General features: G+C 49.2%; 1 protein-coding gene across 1 annotated transcript in view; it reads right to left on the reverse strand.

Moving 5' to 3' along the window:
- UBASH3B (ubiquitin associated and SH3 domain containing B) overlaps nucleotides 1–11,415 on the reverse strand; it is a 55,599-nt gene extending 44,184 nt beyond the window's left edge. The window contains exon 1 of the mRNA XM_042831990.1: nucleotides 11,242–11,415. Within this exon, the coding sequence (XP_042687924.1) occupies nucleotides 11,242–11,402 (161 nt within the window). The 5' untranslated portion in view covers nucleotides 11,403–11,415. The remainder of the gene's footprint in view (nucleotides 1–11,241) is intronic.
- Between the last annotated feature and the right edge of the window lie 6,653 nt (nucleotides 11,416–18,068).

Genomic DNA, 18,068 nt, shown 5'->3' on the forward strand with positions numbered 1-18,068 from the left:
GGCATTGCCTTGCTGTGGCTGTGTCCAGGAGGACAGACCCACTCAGAGAAGCTGTCATGGGACAGGTTTGCACGTGCAGCAGCTGGACTCGCCCGCTAGCCCTGCAGCAACATGCAGCTCAGCTGCTGTAAGGCTCAGGCCATCCTACAGGTTCCGCTGTGAACCAACAAGCTCTCCTGGCTTCTGCTGCTAATTCTGATGGTTTGGTTTGTGTTATAGGGGAAAGGAAAGAAAAAGAAAAAAAAAAGGAGAAAGAAAACCACGCGTTGACCACATATTGTTGCACAATGTCAAGTGTACATATCCTGTGTTGTTCACTGTATACATTATAGGAGTGCATGCTTGTGCATGCATACATAAATGTGTGCATAGGTGTGTACATACATATATAGTAGGTGTATGCGTAAGTAGGCATATTTCTTGCCATATATTCTTACTATTAGCCCTAAAATTCTAGCAGGTCTTCAGCATTATAGAGTAAGTGCACTTCAGTAGGTCTGCAGTTGGGCTAAGATGTGTAACCTGGAGAGCTGCAGTAGGGTTACAGAAATGGAAGAAGCCCTTTCCTTTCTTTCCCAGATTCAGAAATACCTCTGGTACAGGAAACAGAACTGTGCCCCAGGGAAGGCAGAGCAGCGTTTGGGTGGAGCAAGGGGCCTCTGTCTCCTGGATGCTTTGTGCTCTTGGTAAGGCCTGTGAAGGTTATGGAAATGGTAAAAGGAGGGGTGCTCCAGGGACCGCTCTGGTCTTGGTGAGACACCATAAGAATAGGACTTATAGAAAGTCATAACAGGTTTAAATCTTGCAGACTTTTGAGAAGGGAAGTTATTATTCCTCGCCTTTGAATGCATCATACATAGCAGGGGAGAGGAAGACATTAAAATTCCGTATTTCAACATTTCTTTTCACCTAAGGTAGGGCAGTGGGAGGAAAGTCTCGCTGCACGTTTGCACTAATTAATGCCAAGTGACCTTTGCAGGGTGAGAGGTCGCCATGGCCACGTCTGTCTGCTCACAGAGACAAACCTCTGCAGAAATGCTAGCTGGCGTGGGAAGCTCAGGGGGCAAAAATGGCATAGAGGTGAGTGCTCAGCGTGACTCAGAACCCTTCTCTGGCAAAGCTTCTAGTTGCTGGGCTACTGTTTGAAGAGTATGAGCAGAATTGGTACAGCTCATTGCTTTCTGAAACCCAGAGGGTTGGATTTCCCACTGTCATTTCCTTCATGCAGCCATTTTAAGCAGACACATAGCAGGCGAAAATATTGCTCTGACAGGCTGACCGCTGTGCTTAGCCTGCAGAGAGAGCAAAACCTTTCTGTACCTCTGTCCATCCCATCCATTGGGACCAATGGGATGTAATCATCTGCTTAGGGCTTTCTTGAATGGGAAGCCAGTGTCCTCTGCATGTCTTAACAGAACTCATTCAGCCATCAGCACAAACTGTCACCCACCATTGCCAACACTGACATGTCTCAGCCTGGAGTTCTGACCTGGCACACTCTGGCAGGCTGATCACATTTCCTGGCTGAAGCTGGTTTATAGATTACTTGGATATCAGTAGCACATGAGTGAGGGAGGAAAATCGATGCTTACAATCCAATTCAAAGTCTACTGAATCCAAGGGAATGATTCCTCTTCAAGTCAATACTCTCTGAATGAGGCAGGACAAAGGAGAGCTTTGACAGCAATTGATTTTCGAGGGAAAGGAGCTGTGCCTTTCGCTAGGTTGGAAAATGACTTGTTGCAAAGTAAAGGCAGAATCCACGCTGAGTTGGGGAAGTGATTGGAGGCTGTGCAAAGTCTGCAGTGATGAGAGGCAGACCGGCTTCGGTCTCTAATGAAGGGAATTGAGAGGGGCTGTGCGTCACACACAGAAGTACTCTACTGTGAGAAGTGAGACGGTGAGAACTGATAATGAGAACGAAGAACTTCCTTTGATTATTGCTTCTCATGTCCTACAATGCAATCTACATCTTGAAAGAACGCTCCTCGTTTAGATGTGAGATCCCCTTGCCTCTGCGTGCTTAGAAAAGCAAAAAGAAAGGTTAACCTGAGTGGGTACAGTGTGAGCCTCTTCTTTCTATTAAGCTCTGCATGGATGCAGTGGAACCACAGGTATGAGGGGCTAATTTGAGCTGCAGCAGGCAGGTGCTGCACAGACGTGCTGAGATGGTGCTGAGAGAACTGCTGAGCCCCAACAGGCAGTGATGGTTGAGCCCTTCTGGGGCAGGACTGGGCACAGCAGCTAGAGCCAAATCATGGCACTGCACATCTCAGAACTAACGGGATGCACGCACACGCATTAAAATACCAAGAGGAAATGAAATCAGGGAGACGCCAATCCGGATAGCCCAACTGAGCACTTGTAAGGTGGAATGGCAATTAGCTACCTTAACAACAGCAGCGAAGGAATGGCTGCACAAATCTGCCCTGTGTCACAGCACTCAAAATCAGAATGGCTGCAAAGCCCCTGAGCCAGCCATGCACTGGGGTAATAGCAATTAAAACCCCCAACCCTCCTCCAGCAGTGGTAACAAATGTGCCCAGGGCTGCCTGGATGCTCCTGGAATTCACCACTTCTCACCCAGACCATCAATAACGATAGCAAATGAGTGAAAAAGAAGTATTTTTCGGGAATTTTTATTCCAACTGAAAACTTGTCTCTGCTTTGACGCGTACCTTGAAGCAAAGGAACAATTATCTAGTCACAACACTCAATGCCATTTGCATAATGTCAACTAAATTGCTCAACTGCTTCGAATGCTTTTGTCATTAGAAAGATATTCCACAAATAAACTGACTGCATATCCCCGACACTCCAAACTAATGGCTTACAAGTAAGCGAAAGATAAAGCAGCATGCTACAAGAATTCTTCCCTTGCCATTACTTACACTCAACCTACGGAATCACAACATTTCATGGCTATTACTGAACTCATTTTTAGTGCCCCTCTTCTCACTTCTGTATTCTGAGGCTGCATTCTGTAAAAGGTGCTTCAGATGAGCATCAGCAGCTTTGGGGCAGGAAGTGGTGGGAGTCAGAAAGAGACACTGACCACAAAGAGGGTCTCCATGGGAGGTGAGTTCCTCTATCCGAAGTGGCATCTGGTGGACCTGTGTGGGACGCTGGATGACGAGATGGAGAATTTGTATAAATGCTGACATTTCCCTTGGCAAGCAGAACATTTTACTTCAGGGAGAAGAAAGAAAATAGTATGCGTGTGTATGTGTGTGTGTTTGATTTTCCTTTTGTGTAATGGCACTGCCTTTATCAAACCAAAGTGAGACTTTGAACGGCATCAGCACTCCTGTGCCACTTCAGCTCAGTCTGTGTGATGGAGCTCTGTGGCCCAGCCTACCCCTGTAGCCCCAATATAGAAGTGAAGGGAACCCAAAATTTCTGTTTTTCTCCCAGAGGCCTTGATAGTGATTCTTGCACATGGGCTCCATCTGAAAGGTGTTAAGGCAGTGTCTCCCTAAAGGAAACTTTTGTAGGAATGGAAGTCAGGTAATGGCTGGGTGCAACCCTCAGTTGGTATGTAAACATTGCTCCAACAAAGTCAATGCTGCTGGGCTGACTGATGCTACTGGAAGGCTTTGCCCTTTAGAATGTGAATGCATTTATGACGCAGCTCCTCTGTGGGGGGTTGAAGAGGCTATGAAGGGAATATAAATGTGTCTCATAAGGTGCAGCTGTAATCACATTTATCCCAAGGCTTGCTTGTGTTGCCTGTGGACCAGAGTAAATATGAACCTGATCCAATTCTTGTTTAGTTTGAGATTTCTCTGAACTGCGCCTGGGAGAACGGACTGCAACTTATCCGTGGGTAATGCGTTGTGATCTGACACTTGCTAAGAGTTGGCAGCCGCTCTCAGAAAGAAATATCGATTGCAACGAATAAATTCAATATCGTAGTGGAACAAGGGAGCGGGACATCATTGACACCATTTAGTCTGCAGTTCTGGAGCACCCTTTGTCTTGAGTGGATGGCAAGCATTCATTAAGGTGCCTTCTCTGGCATCAGGCTATATGGTCTCGTTTTCAATTCTGCTGTCTGTAGAGTAGGAACGATGCTTGTTTCAGAGCAGCTGTTCACAGCACTGGCATTCTTACACAGCTGTGAATGTCACCCATCAGTCTAACTCGCTGCAACCAGGGGTAACAACCAGGAGTAACAGAACTGGGGGCCATGCTGAGGCTGGTGCCTGGCAGCGGGAGGTGAGGATGGTGCTCTCCTCTTCCTTTCCCCATGATCCTCTCTGGCAACATCTCCTCTCATAGCTCCAGTGTGTAATTGATTTCTTTCTATTTGAACCAGAAAGTTCTCAGGTCCCGGCTGGATGCTGCCACATCTCTGCACCCAGCTCTGCTGGCTGTGCTCATCTTGGTTCCTTTGGGAATTTTTAGGGAAAAGGCTGAAGCTTCCTGGGGAGTGGAGGAGCAATGGCTCCAGGTGTGAGGGCGAGCATCACTTGGCTGCTTACTGTGAGTCATGGGGGGAGACCTTAAAAAGTGCCTTTTGCAGCTGGGACATATCAAGGCTTCAGGAAAAATACCGGAGGAATGCATGGGCAGAGCAGCACCTGTGTCTCATGAGCAAATAGAAGAGGTACAAAACATCTAAATACTGTTTTTGGAGCTTGTCAGTGGTTCTGTTGCTTTCAGCAATTCCCCCAACCTATCCTATTATTTCTTGCAGTTCCTTTTTTTTCCCTTCCAGTTTACACCTCTCTCTAAATTCAGCCTTTGTGCAGGAGATGGCAGGGACAAAATAATGCCCAGGGAAGCCAAGGCCTATTCTTTTCAGGTCTGTTTATACAGTGGTGAGTAAAACACAAGCACCATGGTGCACCCCATTGTAATGCACAAAGCCTGCAGAGAGTCTTGGTGATGGAATCCAAAACGCTGTCAGCTGCTGAACTACAGCTCTTTTGATGACTCTGCTTGTTGAGGATAATTAGGCTGGTGCATTACAGACACACACGGATGTCTCTATTCTTGTTGCAGTCACAGAACACATGCTGTGCATCCACTATGAGCACCAGTTAAACCTAGGGCAACATTTGCAAGCGCACACAGGAACTGGGAGGCCGGTTTATCATCAGAGGTGCCTTGAAAACACAAGCCTCAGAGAATCCAGCAGGGTTAGCAGCATTCAGAAGCATTCAATTTTAGTTTAGAAACTTTTGCTCAAAACCTCTCAGAGGATGGAATTTCCCCAATGTCTGTCAGTGTGTCTGTGCAGCAGCTGGCTGTGCCGATGGAGCACGGCTCTCACATTGCAAACACCAGGAGAAATGGAAGGGTAAACTTCCAAACGGCTTTATCAGGAAGTACTGCAGAGTTCTGCAAGAACAGCCCAACCTGCCACTGTCACCGTGCCTCCCAGGGGAGGAATAACCAGCATTTTATGCAAGCAGGGCTTCATTCAAATCCCTTGTGTTGAGTGTCTGAAATCGCAAGTTTCTCTAGCGAGCTTCTGTCTTGAGAATCTCAGCAGTAGTTTGTGTGGTCTCCTGACAGTGACATTGAGTGTGAGAGTGGGAGAGAAAAAGGGACAGAAAGGGAAAAGGTAACAGCGATATCTTTATGTCACTTTGCAGCTGATATGCAGCTTGAAAGGGGACTGCATCTAAGGATGGAGTTATTAACGCGATGGGTTTTGATTCTGTGAGCTGAAGCTGACTCTGTGCCCTGTCCATGACCTGGGGATCTGCAGCTCCTGTCCTCTCTTGGGCAGGGCTGGGTCTGGGATGCGGTGTCATCACAGAGCCATGTCAACATGCAAAGTGTTTTGTATTTTAATACCAAAACCAACAATGTACTCGGGGCCCAGGAAGGTTTCTAACAACTCTGTCTGAAGTTAGGCAACCCAGAGAAGCACAGAACATGGGGATAGCTGTCCCCAGGCTGACTTGCCATGGAACCAGGAACTCATTGCATACAGTGATGCTACTTAGATGTGTGGCTGAAGGCACTGTAGAGTTCTTGTTTCTCCTCTTGAACGCATGCAAGTTTGCCTTCTGTGCAGTGAGTGCTGATGCAGCAGGCACTGCAGTGATGTGCTGACCTTGGCTGCATCATGAGCAGTCTGTGTCCAGGGATGCTCTGCTCCTGAGCAGCTCTTAGTGTTGTGGCAGGAACGTTTCTTTGATGGTATCAGCCCTGAATATCTGACTGTTCTGCTCTCCCAGCTGTCAGATACGATTAATGGCAGTCATGGTTCCCAAATGGCTGAGGTGCTATGGAGCACTGCTGCTGCCAGTACCTTTTTAGATTGAGACCTGATCATGAAATAACTTCTTCAGCCACTGGTAAGAGAAGATCTCTCTCCATATGAAAACTTGATACAATGTCATGGAAATAGATGTTATATTGAGACCAGATACCCAAGCCTTGTGGTTAAGCTAATAGACAGAAACTGTGCAGACTGAGGTGCAAGTGCCAGCCTCACTATGGTTTCCAGCTTAACTCAGCTTCCAGAGGAACAGCAAACGTCAGGAGTCCTCTATGTTTTATCACTAAATATCTTTAAAGAAATGAGCAATCTGGTGGAGATCTCCCTGCACCAAACACACGGAGTGCATAGCAGCCCAAACTCTGCGGAAATATTCTCTCAGTCCCACAGCAGAAATCTACAATAAAGCCATTGAAAAAAATCCATTTGCAGAGCAGCCACGGGACCTGGTCCCAAACGCGTGTGCTCGAACTCTCCTCCAGCACACCTTCCTGGCAGCTGCTAACTCCATTCCTGTCCTCGGTGTGCTGCAGACCTGTTGGACCCCTTCCAGCACAGATGTACAATTGTTCAGAGACCTCAGTGCTGACCCTAAGAACTGCGATACACAACAAGAGCACTTAATTGCTCAAACTGTTGCTCAAGTTACAGTGCAGAATCTCATCCGTTAAACCCTGGCATGGGCAGAGCTGTGGGTTCCCAGCTCCTCTGGAAGATTTCAGCAAGCACAAAGAGCAGGAGGGTGGCAGCAAGGAAAGGAGGTCTCCTCTGAGCAGTCTTCCACAGTACGTGGTACAGAGTTCACAAATGCTGCCTGTGAAGCATTTCCACTGCTCTGATGGCTGATCTGCAGCACTACAAAGAGAAGCCTTGCGATTCAATGGTGTGTGGCCCAGTGGCTCAAGCCAAAGCCACTGCCCTGTGAAAGATGAGCACAGAGGGCATTGGAGAAAGCTTCTTCCTCAGCCCCTGGGGCAACAGCGCCCAAATCTTCTGTTTGGAAGCTGAAGATTTCTTCCAGCGCTGTTAACAAGCTTGGAAATGCACTTTTAGTGCAGCCTTCATAGCAGTGTGTTTTTGTGTCCATTTCTTCATGTGAGATGGAGTTCCCCTCCATCCCCCGGGCCAACACAGGTCACTATGAATCATGAAAATGCCAAGCTTGGGCTTAACTGGGGCCTGTGTGATGCCAGTGTTTTGGGCTGGCCCTTTATAGTAAGATGAATTTCAGCCAAGAGTATTTGCAGAATAACACCCTGAAGGAACAGAAGGAACAGAAACCACTTCAAAATCCAAAGATTATCTGCAGCACTTGTTTGCGTGTGCAGTATTTTCCCAAATCCAGCACAAACCCTGGAGGAGCGAGGGATTTCACAGCCTTTCCGTGCTGCAATACTGCTATGTTGCTAAGCCTGTTACTAGGCAAAACATGTTTGAGCAGCAGAGAAAACATTTTCAAAACACAGGAGAAGATATTAGCGTTTGTAAACTGGACTTGAACTTCTTTTCTTTGAGAATAATGAAATTGATACCCCTAAATTCTTGTAGTTACTGGGAAGTAAATCAGACTGGCTCTGTTCTGCTCGGGTCCAAGAAGATGCGGTGCAGCTCGGTGAGCTGATGCCTCTCATGCATGTGAGTGTGGAGTTACACCCAGGTGATGTTCTGTGAGAGGGAGGAGGAAGGAAATATGTAACAGAGGGAAGTGGTGAAATTGGTTCCCTGGTAGCTCTGTCACATTCCTGGCTGTGTGAGCTTTGTGAGCGAGAAGTGTTTGCAGTCATGCCCAGTGCCTCAGATCTGCCCACTGTGCTGTGAGCAGCAGCTATGGGCAGCCTGTCCGCAGGGATGGCTGCGGTGCTTCGGGCTGAGATGATGGGAAGGAGCATCAGCTCAGTTCTGCAAAGTGTTGTCACTTGTGTCACTTATCTCTTACGCTTATCACACAGCCTGGCAACCAAAACAGCACGAGGGCTGCAATTTCAGCGTTCTGTTTGTGGATGGTGATTTACCTAGCTTGAGTAATGACAGGGGCCTGACACTTATCTTCATTTCTCCACATCCAGTTCTCTTCTGAAACAGCACATGGGGTTGTGGCTTGAATTCAGAACCACAAGTAACATTCTAAATGTTACATGTTTATATATACACAACACGCTAAGACGCAGAAGGCAGGATTTCTCCTCATATTACGTTTCTGACTTTCTGTTCCTGAGGATGGCTTGGAGGAGCTTCAGCTCTGACACGAAACTGCCACAACTACTGCCGAGCTCCCAGCTCCTGGCAGCGCTGATCTCTGTGCAGGACGGAGGATTTCAGCCTGCAGAAGCAGCCATCCACCTCTTAGATTTTCCCATGCTCAGCATTGTACAGAGATATGAAATATGCAATAGATTTTTTTTTTTATTTATTTATGCATATATGTGTGATAGTTTTGGTTGTTCCCCTGTGGTTTCAATGGCCTGTAAACTATGTAGTGCTTCCCTTGTGCTTGCTCTCAGGAAGGCTATCAGCACGTATAAGAGGACTAACATGCAGCAATGGGATGCCAGGCCAGGTCTGTGGGTGCAAGCACTGGCAGCAGACCCGTAACAAATGAGTGCAACATCACAGGACTGTTGGGAAATGTATGAAATCTCTTTCTAAAGGAAGATGTTGTTGCATTGAGGGTCTTGAGACACTGAGGATCTGCTTGGATGGCGTGTGACCTTGGGTAGAATGTTTGAGTGCCCAAATTGCAAAATGGCAATGATAGCATCGCCTCTGCCCTCCTTCCTGGTTTAAGTCAGAAACTATTTGGGATCAGGACAGTCTCCTTTGTGACTAGACAGTACGTAATGCAATGGGCTAATTACAAAATAAAAAAATAATGAACCTGTGCTCAGAGGAAAAGCCCAGCAAATACTTCTCACAGTAACAGCCCGAAACGCTGGCATAGTGCTGTGGTTTCAGCAGCTGCCATCCAGAGGTGATGTCCCCAGTTTTCACAGCACTGCACCACAGCTCACAGCAGCTCAGCTGAACTGCGGCTGTTGCTGGGAAAGAGGAAAAGAGACCAACAGAGAAGAGAAACCTCGGGGTCTCATTCTGACCTGTGGTAGGAATTACCTGAAATTGCTGGAATTGGAAACTAAAGGTGAGGCACTGTGGGTGCTGGGCAGTGTCTCAGCATGCTTTCAGTACCAGGTGTCACCTGAAAGCAGCACTCATGCCATCTCCAGGCACCTCCCCTGGCCCAGCTGTGCCATGCAGCCCAGGGAGGTGCCAGCAGCGATGGCCCTCAGCATCACGCCTGGCAGACGAGTCTGACAGCTCTGCTGTCACAAGGCTTTGGAGCAGATGGTCGCCCCTTTGCAGTGTCAGCCTGCCTTCCGCCCAGCACAGAGCTGCAGCCCCGCTTCACCTGGCTCCCACTGCCTGCCGTTATCTCGGCTTTGAGATGCAGAATGGCTGGGAGAACTTTGGGCCAAGACTCACCGGGGCTCTCTGCTAATGCTGTTGTGCCACAGTGACTCTGGGGGGGATGGTGTTTTGCCTCTTTAGCAACTTGCCAATCTCCTTCATTTACACAGCACAGCAATGTGGCAGGAGTTAGAAGGCAGCAGAGCCCCTTGGGGCAGGTCCTGCTGCCTCACTGCCCGTCTCACGCTTCTGAGCGCACCCTCGGTGGCAGAGCCTGGTTGTCTGCTGTTATTTCTGTTTTGCTACTTATGTGAACTTCGGAGATGAACTATTTGCAGGATTTCCAGCAGGCTGGAACAGGGCACTACGAGCTCCTTCCGATGGGGAAAGCAGACCCGTCCCAGCAGACAGACACGTTGTCCAGCAGGATTACAGCACAGTATCCTGGATTTCGTATCCAGACGGTTTACCCTGCTGCCTGGTGGCATTTTCAGTGAGCATTCCTTGCAGCAGGGGATATTTCGCCCCTCTCTCTGCTTTGCATTCTGTGTTTAAACTTTTCTATCCTATACACATGAAGCTTCGGTTTCTTTTTTATCAAACGTTGGAGTTTTCTTAGGCAGGAATATAAACCACAGCACAGCTCCTCAGCACATGGCGAGGTGCAAGCAGGGCTGCCTGCCAGCTGTGACGGCACTGTTGCACAGGTAACAGCCACTTTCATTCACACTCAGCCTGCTTCTCTCTCCAGCTACTCTGGAAGCTGCACATCTGTTTTTTCCAACAAGAGCAGAGCATGAAGTCACCGGTTTTGTACTATCTTCATTTGCAGGCATTGTCTGTAAGTGCTGTACGTTGGTTTCTGTACATGACTACAGATCACTGACAGGGAGAAGGAGAGTAAGTAGGACAATGGAAAGCACACGGGACTTGATGGCTGTGCCAGCCGGTCCACAGCAGCCTGACATTTGTCCTTAGGACTGCATGTGTGCATCTCTGTATTTATGGACAAAAACCGCACAGGGATGTCTGAAAAAAACAACGAGTTCTGACTGGCATCAACAACAACAGGGAAACTTAAGCAGATCAAGGAAACGTCCAAATCCCCCCCGGTCTCGTTTCCATCCTAACGCACAGTCCCACTTTAGGAGTCACTCTATTTAAACCGGGAGAATCATTAAGCTATCATTAGGTGCCGCCTCATTCATTTAAAGCACGAGCAGGAAAATTAGAGCGGGGCATCGCTAAATTAGACGAGAAAACCCTACCGCTTCTCACTACTGACATCTTCTCTTTCCTTTCTTGTGTGTAACGCCGGCGCTCAGGCAGCGCTCAGAGCGCAGGAACGGGCTCCGCTTTCAGCCAGGGGGAACCGAAGCATCGCTCCGCGGTGACCCCGACCTTCCAGCGGCTCTGCCCCCAGCGGAGCCCACCTGCGCCCGGGACCCGCAGCGGCCCCACGGCTCCGCTCGGCCGCAGCATCCCCGCCCGGGCGGCCCGGAGAGCGGCGCAGCCCCCAGCCCGGCTCCGAGCGCACATCACCGCGGCGGAGAAAATCGAAAAGGGGGTGGGGGGGAGGAAGGGGCCGCGCGGAGACTTACGCCCGAGCTTTGGGGAAGCCCATTGACAGCAGGATTTCCAGCGACGAGCCGTGTTTGATGGTCCCCGCGCGGTGCTGCCGGTTCCGCCGGGGGATGACTTTGCTGTACAGCTCCTCTTTGGCAGCCATGGCGTGCGGTGCGGGCTGCCCGCGCTGGGCCATCACGCAGCCATCGCCGGCCGCGCAGGGCCATGCACACCGCAGCGCCCCGCCGGGGCCGCGGCCGGGGCAGAGCCGAGGGGCTGCGCCCTCCTCCGCGCCTCCGCTCCGCACTGCTCCGCGGCCCCGGGGCCACACGTGCGCGCCCGGCGGCCGCTCCGAAGCTCCGGGAGCCGAACGCCCGCGCCGCGGCCCCGCGCAGCCCGCCCCCGCTCTTAAAGCCGCCGCCCGGCGCCGCGGGCTCCGCTCGGGGATGGGAGAGGGGGGGGGGGGGGGGGGGAAAGGTCGGGGGGTTCTCTTTCTGCTGGAAGAGCGCACGCAGCCTTGTGGAAAGCGGGGAAGGTGCGCGCTGTTATTTTTGTTTGCTTATTTATTTATTTTCCCGGAGGAAAGAGCTCTGCGCGATGCTGCCCTGAGCGCGCAGGAGAGGCGGCGGAGGGGGGAGGATGGAACTCTGGGGCTGTGGTGCTGTGTGGCTCCAGGGCTCGGTGCCGCTGGGTGAACTGTGGGAACACGGAGCTTTGAAGCGGGTCTAGTGAGAGGCAGCAGAGTTGCGCTCCGATTTTTTCACCTCCATCCTCGGTTTCTGCATCCTTTGCAGCCCTCTCCGGGCCATTACATGCAGTATGTGGCCTCGGAGTTCCCCCCTGGAGGACTTTGCACCTCCGGTCAAGAGTTATCCTCTTTCTCTCCCTCCTCTCACCTCTCCTTTGCCTTTCTCCCACATCCCCTCCTGCCCCAGTTCCTTATCTGAAGGCAGCCGGCTCCACCCTGCTGGGCACCCAGGAACTCAGGGAGCGGTGTGAGAGCGGAGCCCTGCACATGAATAAAAACAGTGAAGATGCTGTTCTATAAAGTGCAACAGTTTAAGCTGGGAAAGGAAGCAGTGTTGGCAGTGACAGTCCTATCCCTATCATTGCTGGTTTGTAGCACCAATGAGGCATCAGTGAAACACCCTCTTTCCTGCAGAGGTGAGGTACCGACCCAGCCTTCACACCTCCCCAGAACCTTCCAGAATCCAATCAATATCCAGGAATTCACACCAGCAGAACCTAAGAGGGAGGAGAGCGTTGCTGTGTTTTGGCTTAACTCGATGTGCCTCATTTCTGCCTGCTTTTTTGCTCTGTCTGTATTACTCAGTCAGGAAGTAACAATAAAAATGCAATTTGTTATGGATGTGGCTTCCAGGGACTTTGCCCAGATGAGAATCCCTTCCCTCTGGCTGCTCCAGATTCATCCAATCAATTAAGAAATCACATAATACAGTGTTGAAATTCATAAGCTGTCAGTTCAAGTGGCTGCATAGCTGATTGGAATGGCTTTTCAGGCCTGCTCAAACAGCCTCAGGTCTTTGCAACTTCGATGAGTGCCTCTGCATTGGATCGAGGTGAGGCTTTTTGCATTAGAATGCGTTCCTTGAAATAATACTTTTTTTTGTGTGTGTGTGATTGAAAGCTGAAAGTGAAAGTGTTTCAATGATCAAATAGGAAAGGGGAAAGAAAAACGAAAGGAAAGCAAACAGAAAAAGCAAAACACCCGGAAAATTGTGTTTCAGTCCCCAAGTGAATGAAAAAATGGGTACAGGTAAAGAAATTGTGGGTATGTGACACTGGGGATACACACTTCATGTTAAGATGCTGTCAGGTTTTCATGTGAGGCCTTTCTCTTTCACCTGGCACAAACACAGCACTCCATGTGTGTGCAGAACTCGGTGCTGATCATCATTGTCCCACCTTGTGGGCGCTGCTGCCTGGGCTCTGCTGTAGGAGTTCCTCTGTGAAACTCACACATGTTCCCTCCAACTCCAGGAAGATGCATTCTTGGGGGATGTTTTACATCACTTCCTTCAATGCTGGGAAAAAAAAGACAACACAGTATTAATTGGAGGGGGTGTAGGAATACCACGATGGACAGTGAGTGGGAGTGCTGCTGTGTGCTTCCATAGGAGGCGATCAGGCCCTTAGGAATCTGAGCCAAATTGCGCTGTCTCTCCAGCCTGATGCAGCCTCCTTGTGAGCACACAGCAAAGGGTCCATTCCCCAGCAATGGGAATACTCTGAAATAAACAGCACAACAGCAGGAAGCGGAGCAGAGGCTTTGCTTTCCTTCTCAGCTTCCCTCCCAGGAGCTCAATGCCATCAGAGAGCCCTGACCCAGGGCTGAGCTGCCGACATCTCCCAGCTGCACTGGGGCAGGAGGGAGAAGCAGCAAGGAATGGCTGTGCCCCCCCCTGCCTGTCCCTGGAGAAGAGAAGCACCGAGTAAAACCTGCACAGAGAAGGGCACAGCAAGATCACCGCTCCCCAGCCTTCAGCCTGCTCTGGCAGTTATTTGCATGCTGACGTCGTTTCACACACACGGATTGTCCCCATGGCCCATCTGCAGCTGCAGGAGGGTGACAGCCTCCCCCCTTATCTTGCTTTGGCACCCCCTGTGTTATCTGTGTCAGCTTTTGGGGCCGAGCGTCTGAAAGCATTAAATAATTAAAAATTGAGTCTGCCCCAAGCACTTTTTCCCCTCTTATTTTGTCTCCGGCATTCCCAAATGTCGAGAAACAGTGATTTATCACTGAGAAAAGTGAACAGCTGCCTTACCCTTGATTCAAAACAGCATGAAAACTGAGGCAAAATTATTAGTCAGATTTCTGACCGAGTTGAGACGCTGCAGCAAACTTCAGCCCATTTCCTCTGCAGTTCACAGTTGCTCTGCGGCAGCGCTGGTGACTGCTGGGCTTTGTGTCCCAGAGGGCCACATTCCTGAGAGCAGATCAGTCTTAAAGCTTAAAACACCTTTCCCCAGGTGTTCTGCCTCTAGTAATGGAGCTGCTCGTAGCTGCAGCTCTGTCCCACAGGGGTGGTCCCCTCGCTTTGCTAAGCATCCATCTGCACAGGGAATGGGTGGGGGTGGAGGTGTGGGGATACGTTGGGCCCTGGGGGGTCCCAGCACTGCTGGCTTCAGCAGAGAGCAGCTGGGCCTTTGGCCTGCAGGAGCCAAGCTGCCCACAGGGAATGGAGAATTGGCTTTTCCAGCTTGGATTTTCATCAAGTTTGGGGTGTATTTTCCTCATTACAAATAAAATCCACTTGGGTTTCACCATAATCCCTTCATTTGCGCATGGAGTTGCGGAGTCAAGCTGGACTGTGCGGTGAAGCCAAGAGGCAAGGCGTCCTTGGGATGCTCAACTGGAGGGCAGAGGGCAGGGGTGACATGGAGCCCCACTTCCCAGCCCTGTTCTCACTCAGAAGGAAAATACAATAGAGTGTATTTTGAAACACTTGGAGCTATTTGTAGTTGGAATGCAACAGGGGGTTCAGCATGAGGAAGGGCCCCTAGGCTGGGTGTGTGCCCAGCCTCCCCCCGCCTCTATGGTCCTGTGCAGTGATGGTGCTGGGGGTGCAGAGGGGGACAGCAGCTTCCTTTGGCACGATGGACTTCCATGGGTTGCACTGCTGGATGGGCAATGAGCAGCTGAGGCCTTGCAAATTCAAAGTTTACCCATTGAGTTCTTCCATAGGTTGAGCAAATGGCTGCGTGCAGCAAATCTTCCTTTTAATTCCCCCTGATGACTTGCAGGTGGGGAAGTGATGTATGTGGTGCTGTGCAAGAAGCTCTCAGGAGCTCTGCATTAGCACAGGTGGGATTTCAGAGGGACCTAAAGCCACCAATACACTGCCATGGTGGTACAAAACCCACTGGGGCATCATGGTCAGCTCCTGGTCTGCCCTGTGCAATCCTGGCCTCCGTTAGTAGAAGAGACGTTGAACAAACAAAACACTGATGAGCTCTGAGCTTCTCACTTGCCCACATCCAAGAAACATCTTGAACTATCTTATCCATTGGATTTCATGTCTGTTTCTGCTACACTTGTATGAATGTAGTTTATTGTGGTGATTATTTACTTGCTTGGGTATAAGCCAAGAAATAAGGAGATACAATAGAAAGCTGCTGGGATTTCCCCAACTCCCACACACAGTAAAGCATGCCGACGTGCTGGAGGTTGTACAGAATCTGCAGCGTTTCTGAAAAGGCCTTTCTGTTTGACTCTTCCTTTGGTGTAATTATTAATTTGGTCGTGATTTGCTTAGCTGCATTCCTGTATAATTAAAGGGGATTTTGTCAGATTACTTCGAGCAAAAAAACGTGTTTGTTTGATTTGATATTGGCAAGGAAAGGAAGGGAGTGCTTCTGATCACTTGAAATCTTCCTAATTCTAATTACTGGAAAAGATACAAAGTTGGTGGTTTGGTTTGTCTCATGGATAGCAATAATCCAAAAGAGGTGGAGGAGTGACTCTATGGATCATTACAGTTTCTTTTCTCATTTTTTTTCTTATTTTTGGTCTTTGCTTTCCTCTCTTTGGGCATTGCAATGGTCTTTGAGCGGAGGATGGAAGTGCATGCAAGCAAACATGAAAACGGCCGATCAGATTCCATGAAGGTCCTTGAAATGGGAAAAAGAGGGTGATAAAGCAGGGATGGTGGAAATAAGGAGGATTTGAAGAAGGTGTTTGTAATGCAGTGCTCAGAAATGCTAAGGAACATACGAGGGCAGTTTTTAATGCCTCTGGTAAGAATTTTATCTGGCAACAGCCCCTTAATAGTGCATGTGTTTGTATGGCAGAAGATTGCTGTACATGTTTGTGTATGTCCACTATTGACACATTTCTGTGCTTTGAGAGGGTCTTGAAGGTGTAATTCCAACGTGAGGGAATGTAATCCAACATCTTGCTTTGGCTGCAAGCGTTTGCAACTGCTTTCATATTTAAATCTTCATTAGGGACTGGTTAAAAGACAGGGGCTATTCTCTGTACATCAAATTATGCCCTGCATGGCTCTGTGTGGAACTCCTTGCAATCAGGAGCCCGACGCCTTCCTCCACATCACACCAGGAGGAACGTGCTGCCCTGTTGGCGCTCTGTGCGCTTGTTCCTCCAGCCCTGCTGGTGGGAAGTAGCGGTGTTATCCTACTTGTGTTTCTTGTTAGGATTTTGGGGGATAAACAAAACAAAGCAGGCAAACAAGGGAAGAAAAGAGTTCCTGTTTGCAAATAATTTCCCATCTGTTTCTCATTCTGTTTGACTCCGGGGAACATTTCTCCACTGTATACATCTCATTTTAACCAACACGAAGTCTGGACGAAGGCTTTGAGCTTCCTACTTCCCGTCAGGATCCCTGGCTGTGAGTGGCTCCCACCCCAGGCACTGAGGATGGCTGCTGGTGCAGAAATCCTCTTTACAATCAAAAAATGACCCCAAAATTACAAAGTTTTGTTTAACCAGAGGGTTCTGGATCATTCTCTGCCATCACAAAGAAGGAGAAGTGTTGTTCAAAGCACACTCTAAGAGCTTATCTCTATTAATCCTGCTGGGATCCTAAGCTACTGGATGCTGATTCCTATTCTTTTGCTCCTTTATGGGCATCCTGACAAGGGATATTAGATTATTCCTTGCATTTAGGCAAGGAAAGGTATGGATAATTACAACTGTACTTCTGAAAAACTGCGTGGCCCAATTGCATTTAACTGAGGGCCTCAATGGGAGCATTTGCTGAAGTTGTTGGAGGCTGTGGCTGCCCAGGTGCCTCGTGTCCACTGAAAAAGCAGCCTTGAAGCCGCAGAAAGGCAGTGAGACCTTTCATGGGTCTGGGCATCTGTGCAAGGGGAAGGGGAAAAGGCACAGCCGTGGGAAGATCCTCTTTTACAGCACAGGCCTTTGAGCTGAGCGTTGCTCGTAGCAGGCTGCATTTTGGTGCTGCACTTCCCTCTGGTGTTCATTTTTTTTCTCAAGGCAGGAGCCCTATTTTCATCCTCTGAGTACAGCAATAGGATGCTGACCAGCTTGCATACCATATGGCTGAGGCCACAGGAAGAGAAGCTGCCCTGAGACAGAGACATTTTGTCTTTCTTCTGCAATCAGCGTCCACGTGAGGGCTGATTCCTCCAGGAGGCAGAGATCCACCTGTCCTTTTGCCCTGGGGAGCTGAGCAGCCCATAGGCAATACTGCAGAGCCAGACTTTGGTCCCTGAGCTTTAAGGCTGAAGTGTGCTTGCGTCCCTCATGCTTATTGCAGGCAAGAGGTGGAAGTGATGAGGTTTCCCATCAGCAGTTGTGTTCCAGCAGGTTTTTCTAACTTTTTGCTTTAAAGAACAGTCATGTGGCAGCAAAAGCCCCAAAACCACAGCGAATACAGCAAACTATTTCTCACCAGGATGGATAAGAAGGGCAGAGATGCTTGGTATCACTGAGACTGATGCTTTTTTCCCCAGTCTTTGCTTAGAGGTTCACCTCAGCCCTGTCAACATGCCCATAGAGATATTTTGAAAGGGTGGCACATATGCTTTATTTCTGCTTTATTTCTGAATGATTTCACTGCATTCTGCACAATATTTGAGTACTCTTTTGACAAATCCAAAAAACCCAACAACTGAAACACACAGTTGCAGCAGATGGGGAGCACTAGATGAGGCATCCTCATAACACACACAGGCAGATTGCCTTCCTCCTCAGCTCTGGATCTGACACCATAGGGAAGGCACACATAGGAGTTACCATCAGCTTCCCTGATGTTACTATGCTGAAGGAGATTTCCAGCACTGAATACTGTACAGAAATATCTCCTAATTGTATCTTCACTCTGCTGAGAGTTGCTCTGCTGAAGTTTATCTGTCTTCA

This window comes from Centrocercus urophasianus, unplaced genomic scaffold, assembly GCF_019232065.1.
Source record: "Centrocercus urophasianus isolate 14NV4802_14NV808 unplaced genomic scaffold, USGS_Curo_1.0 seq_37, whole genome shotgun sequence".
NCBI classification, from domain to species: domain Eukaryota; kingdom Metazoa; phylum Chordata; class Aves; order Galliformes; family Phasianidae; genus Centrocercus; species Centrocercus urophasianus.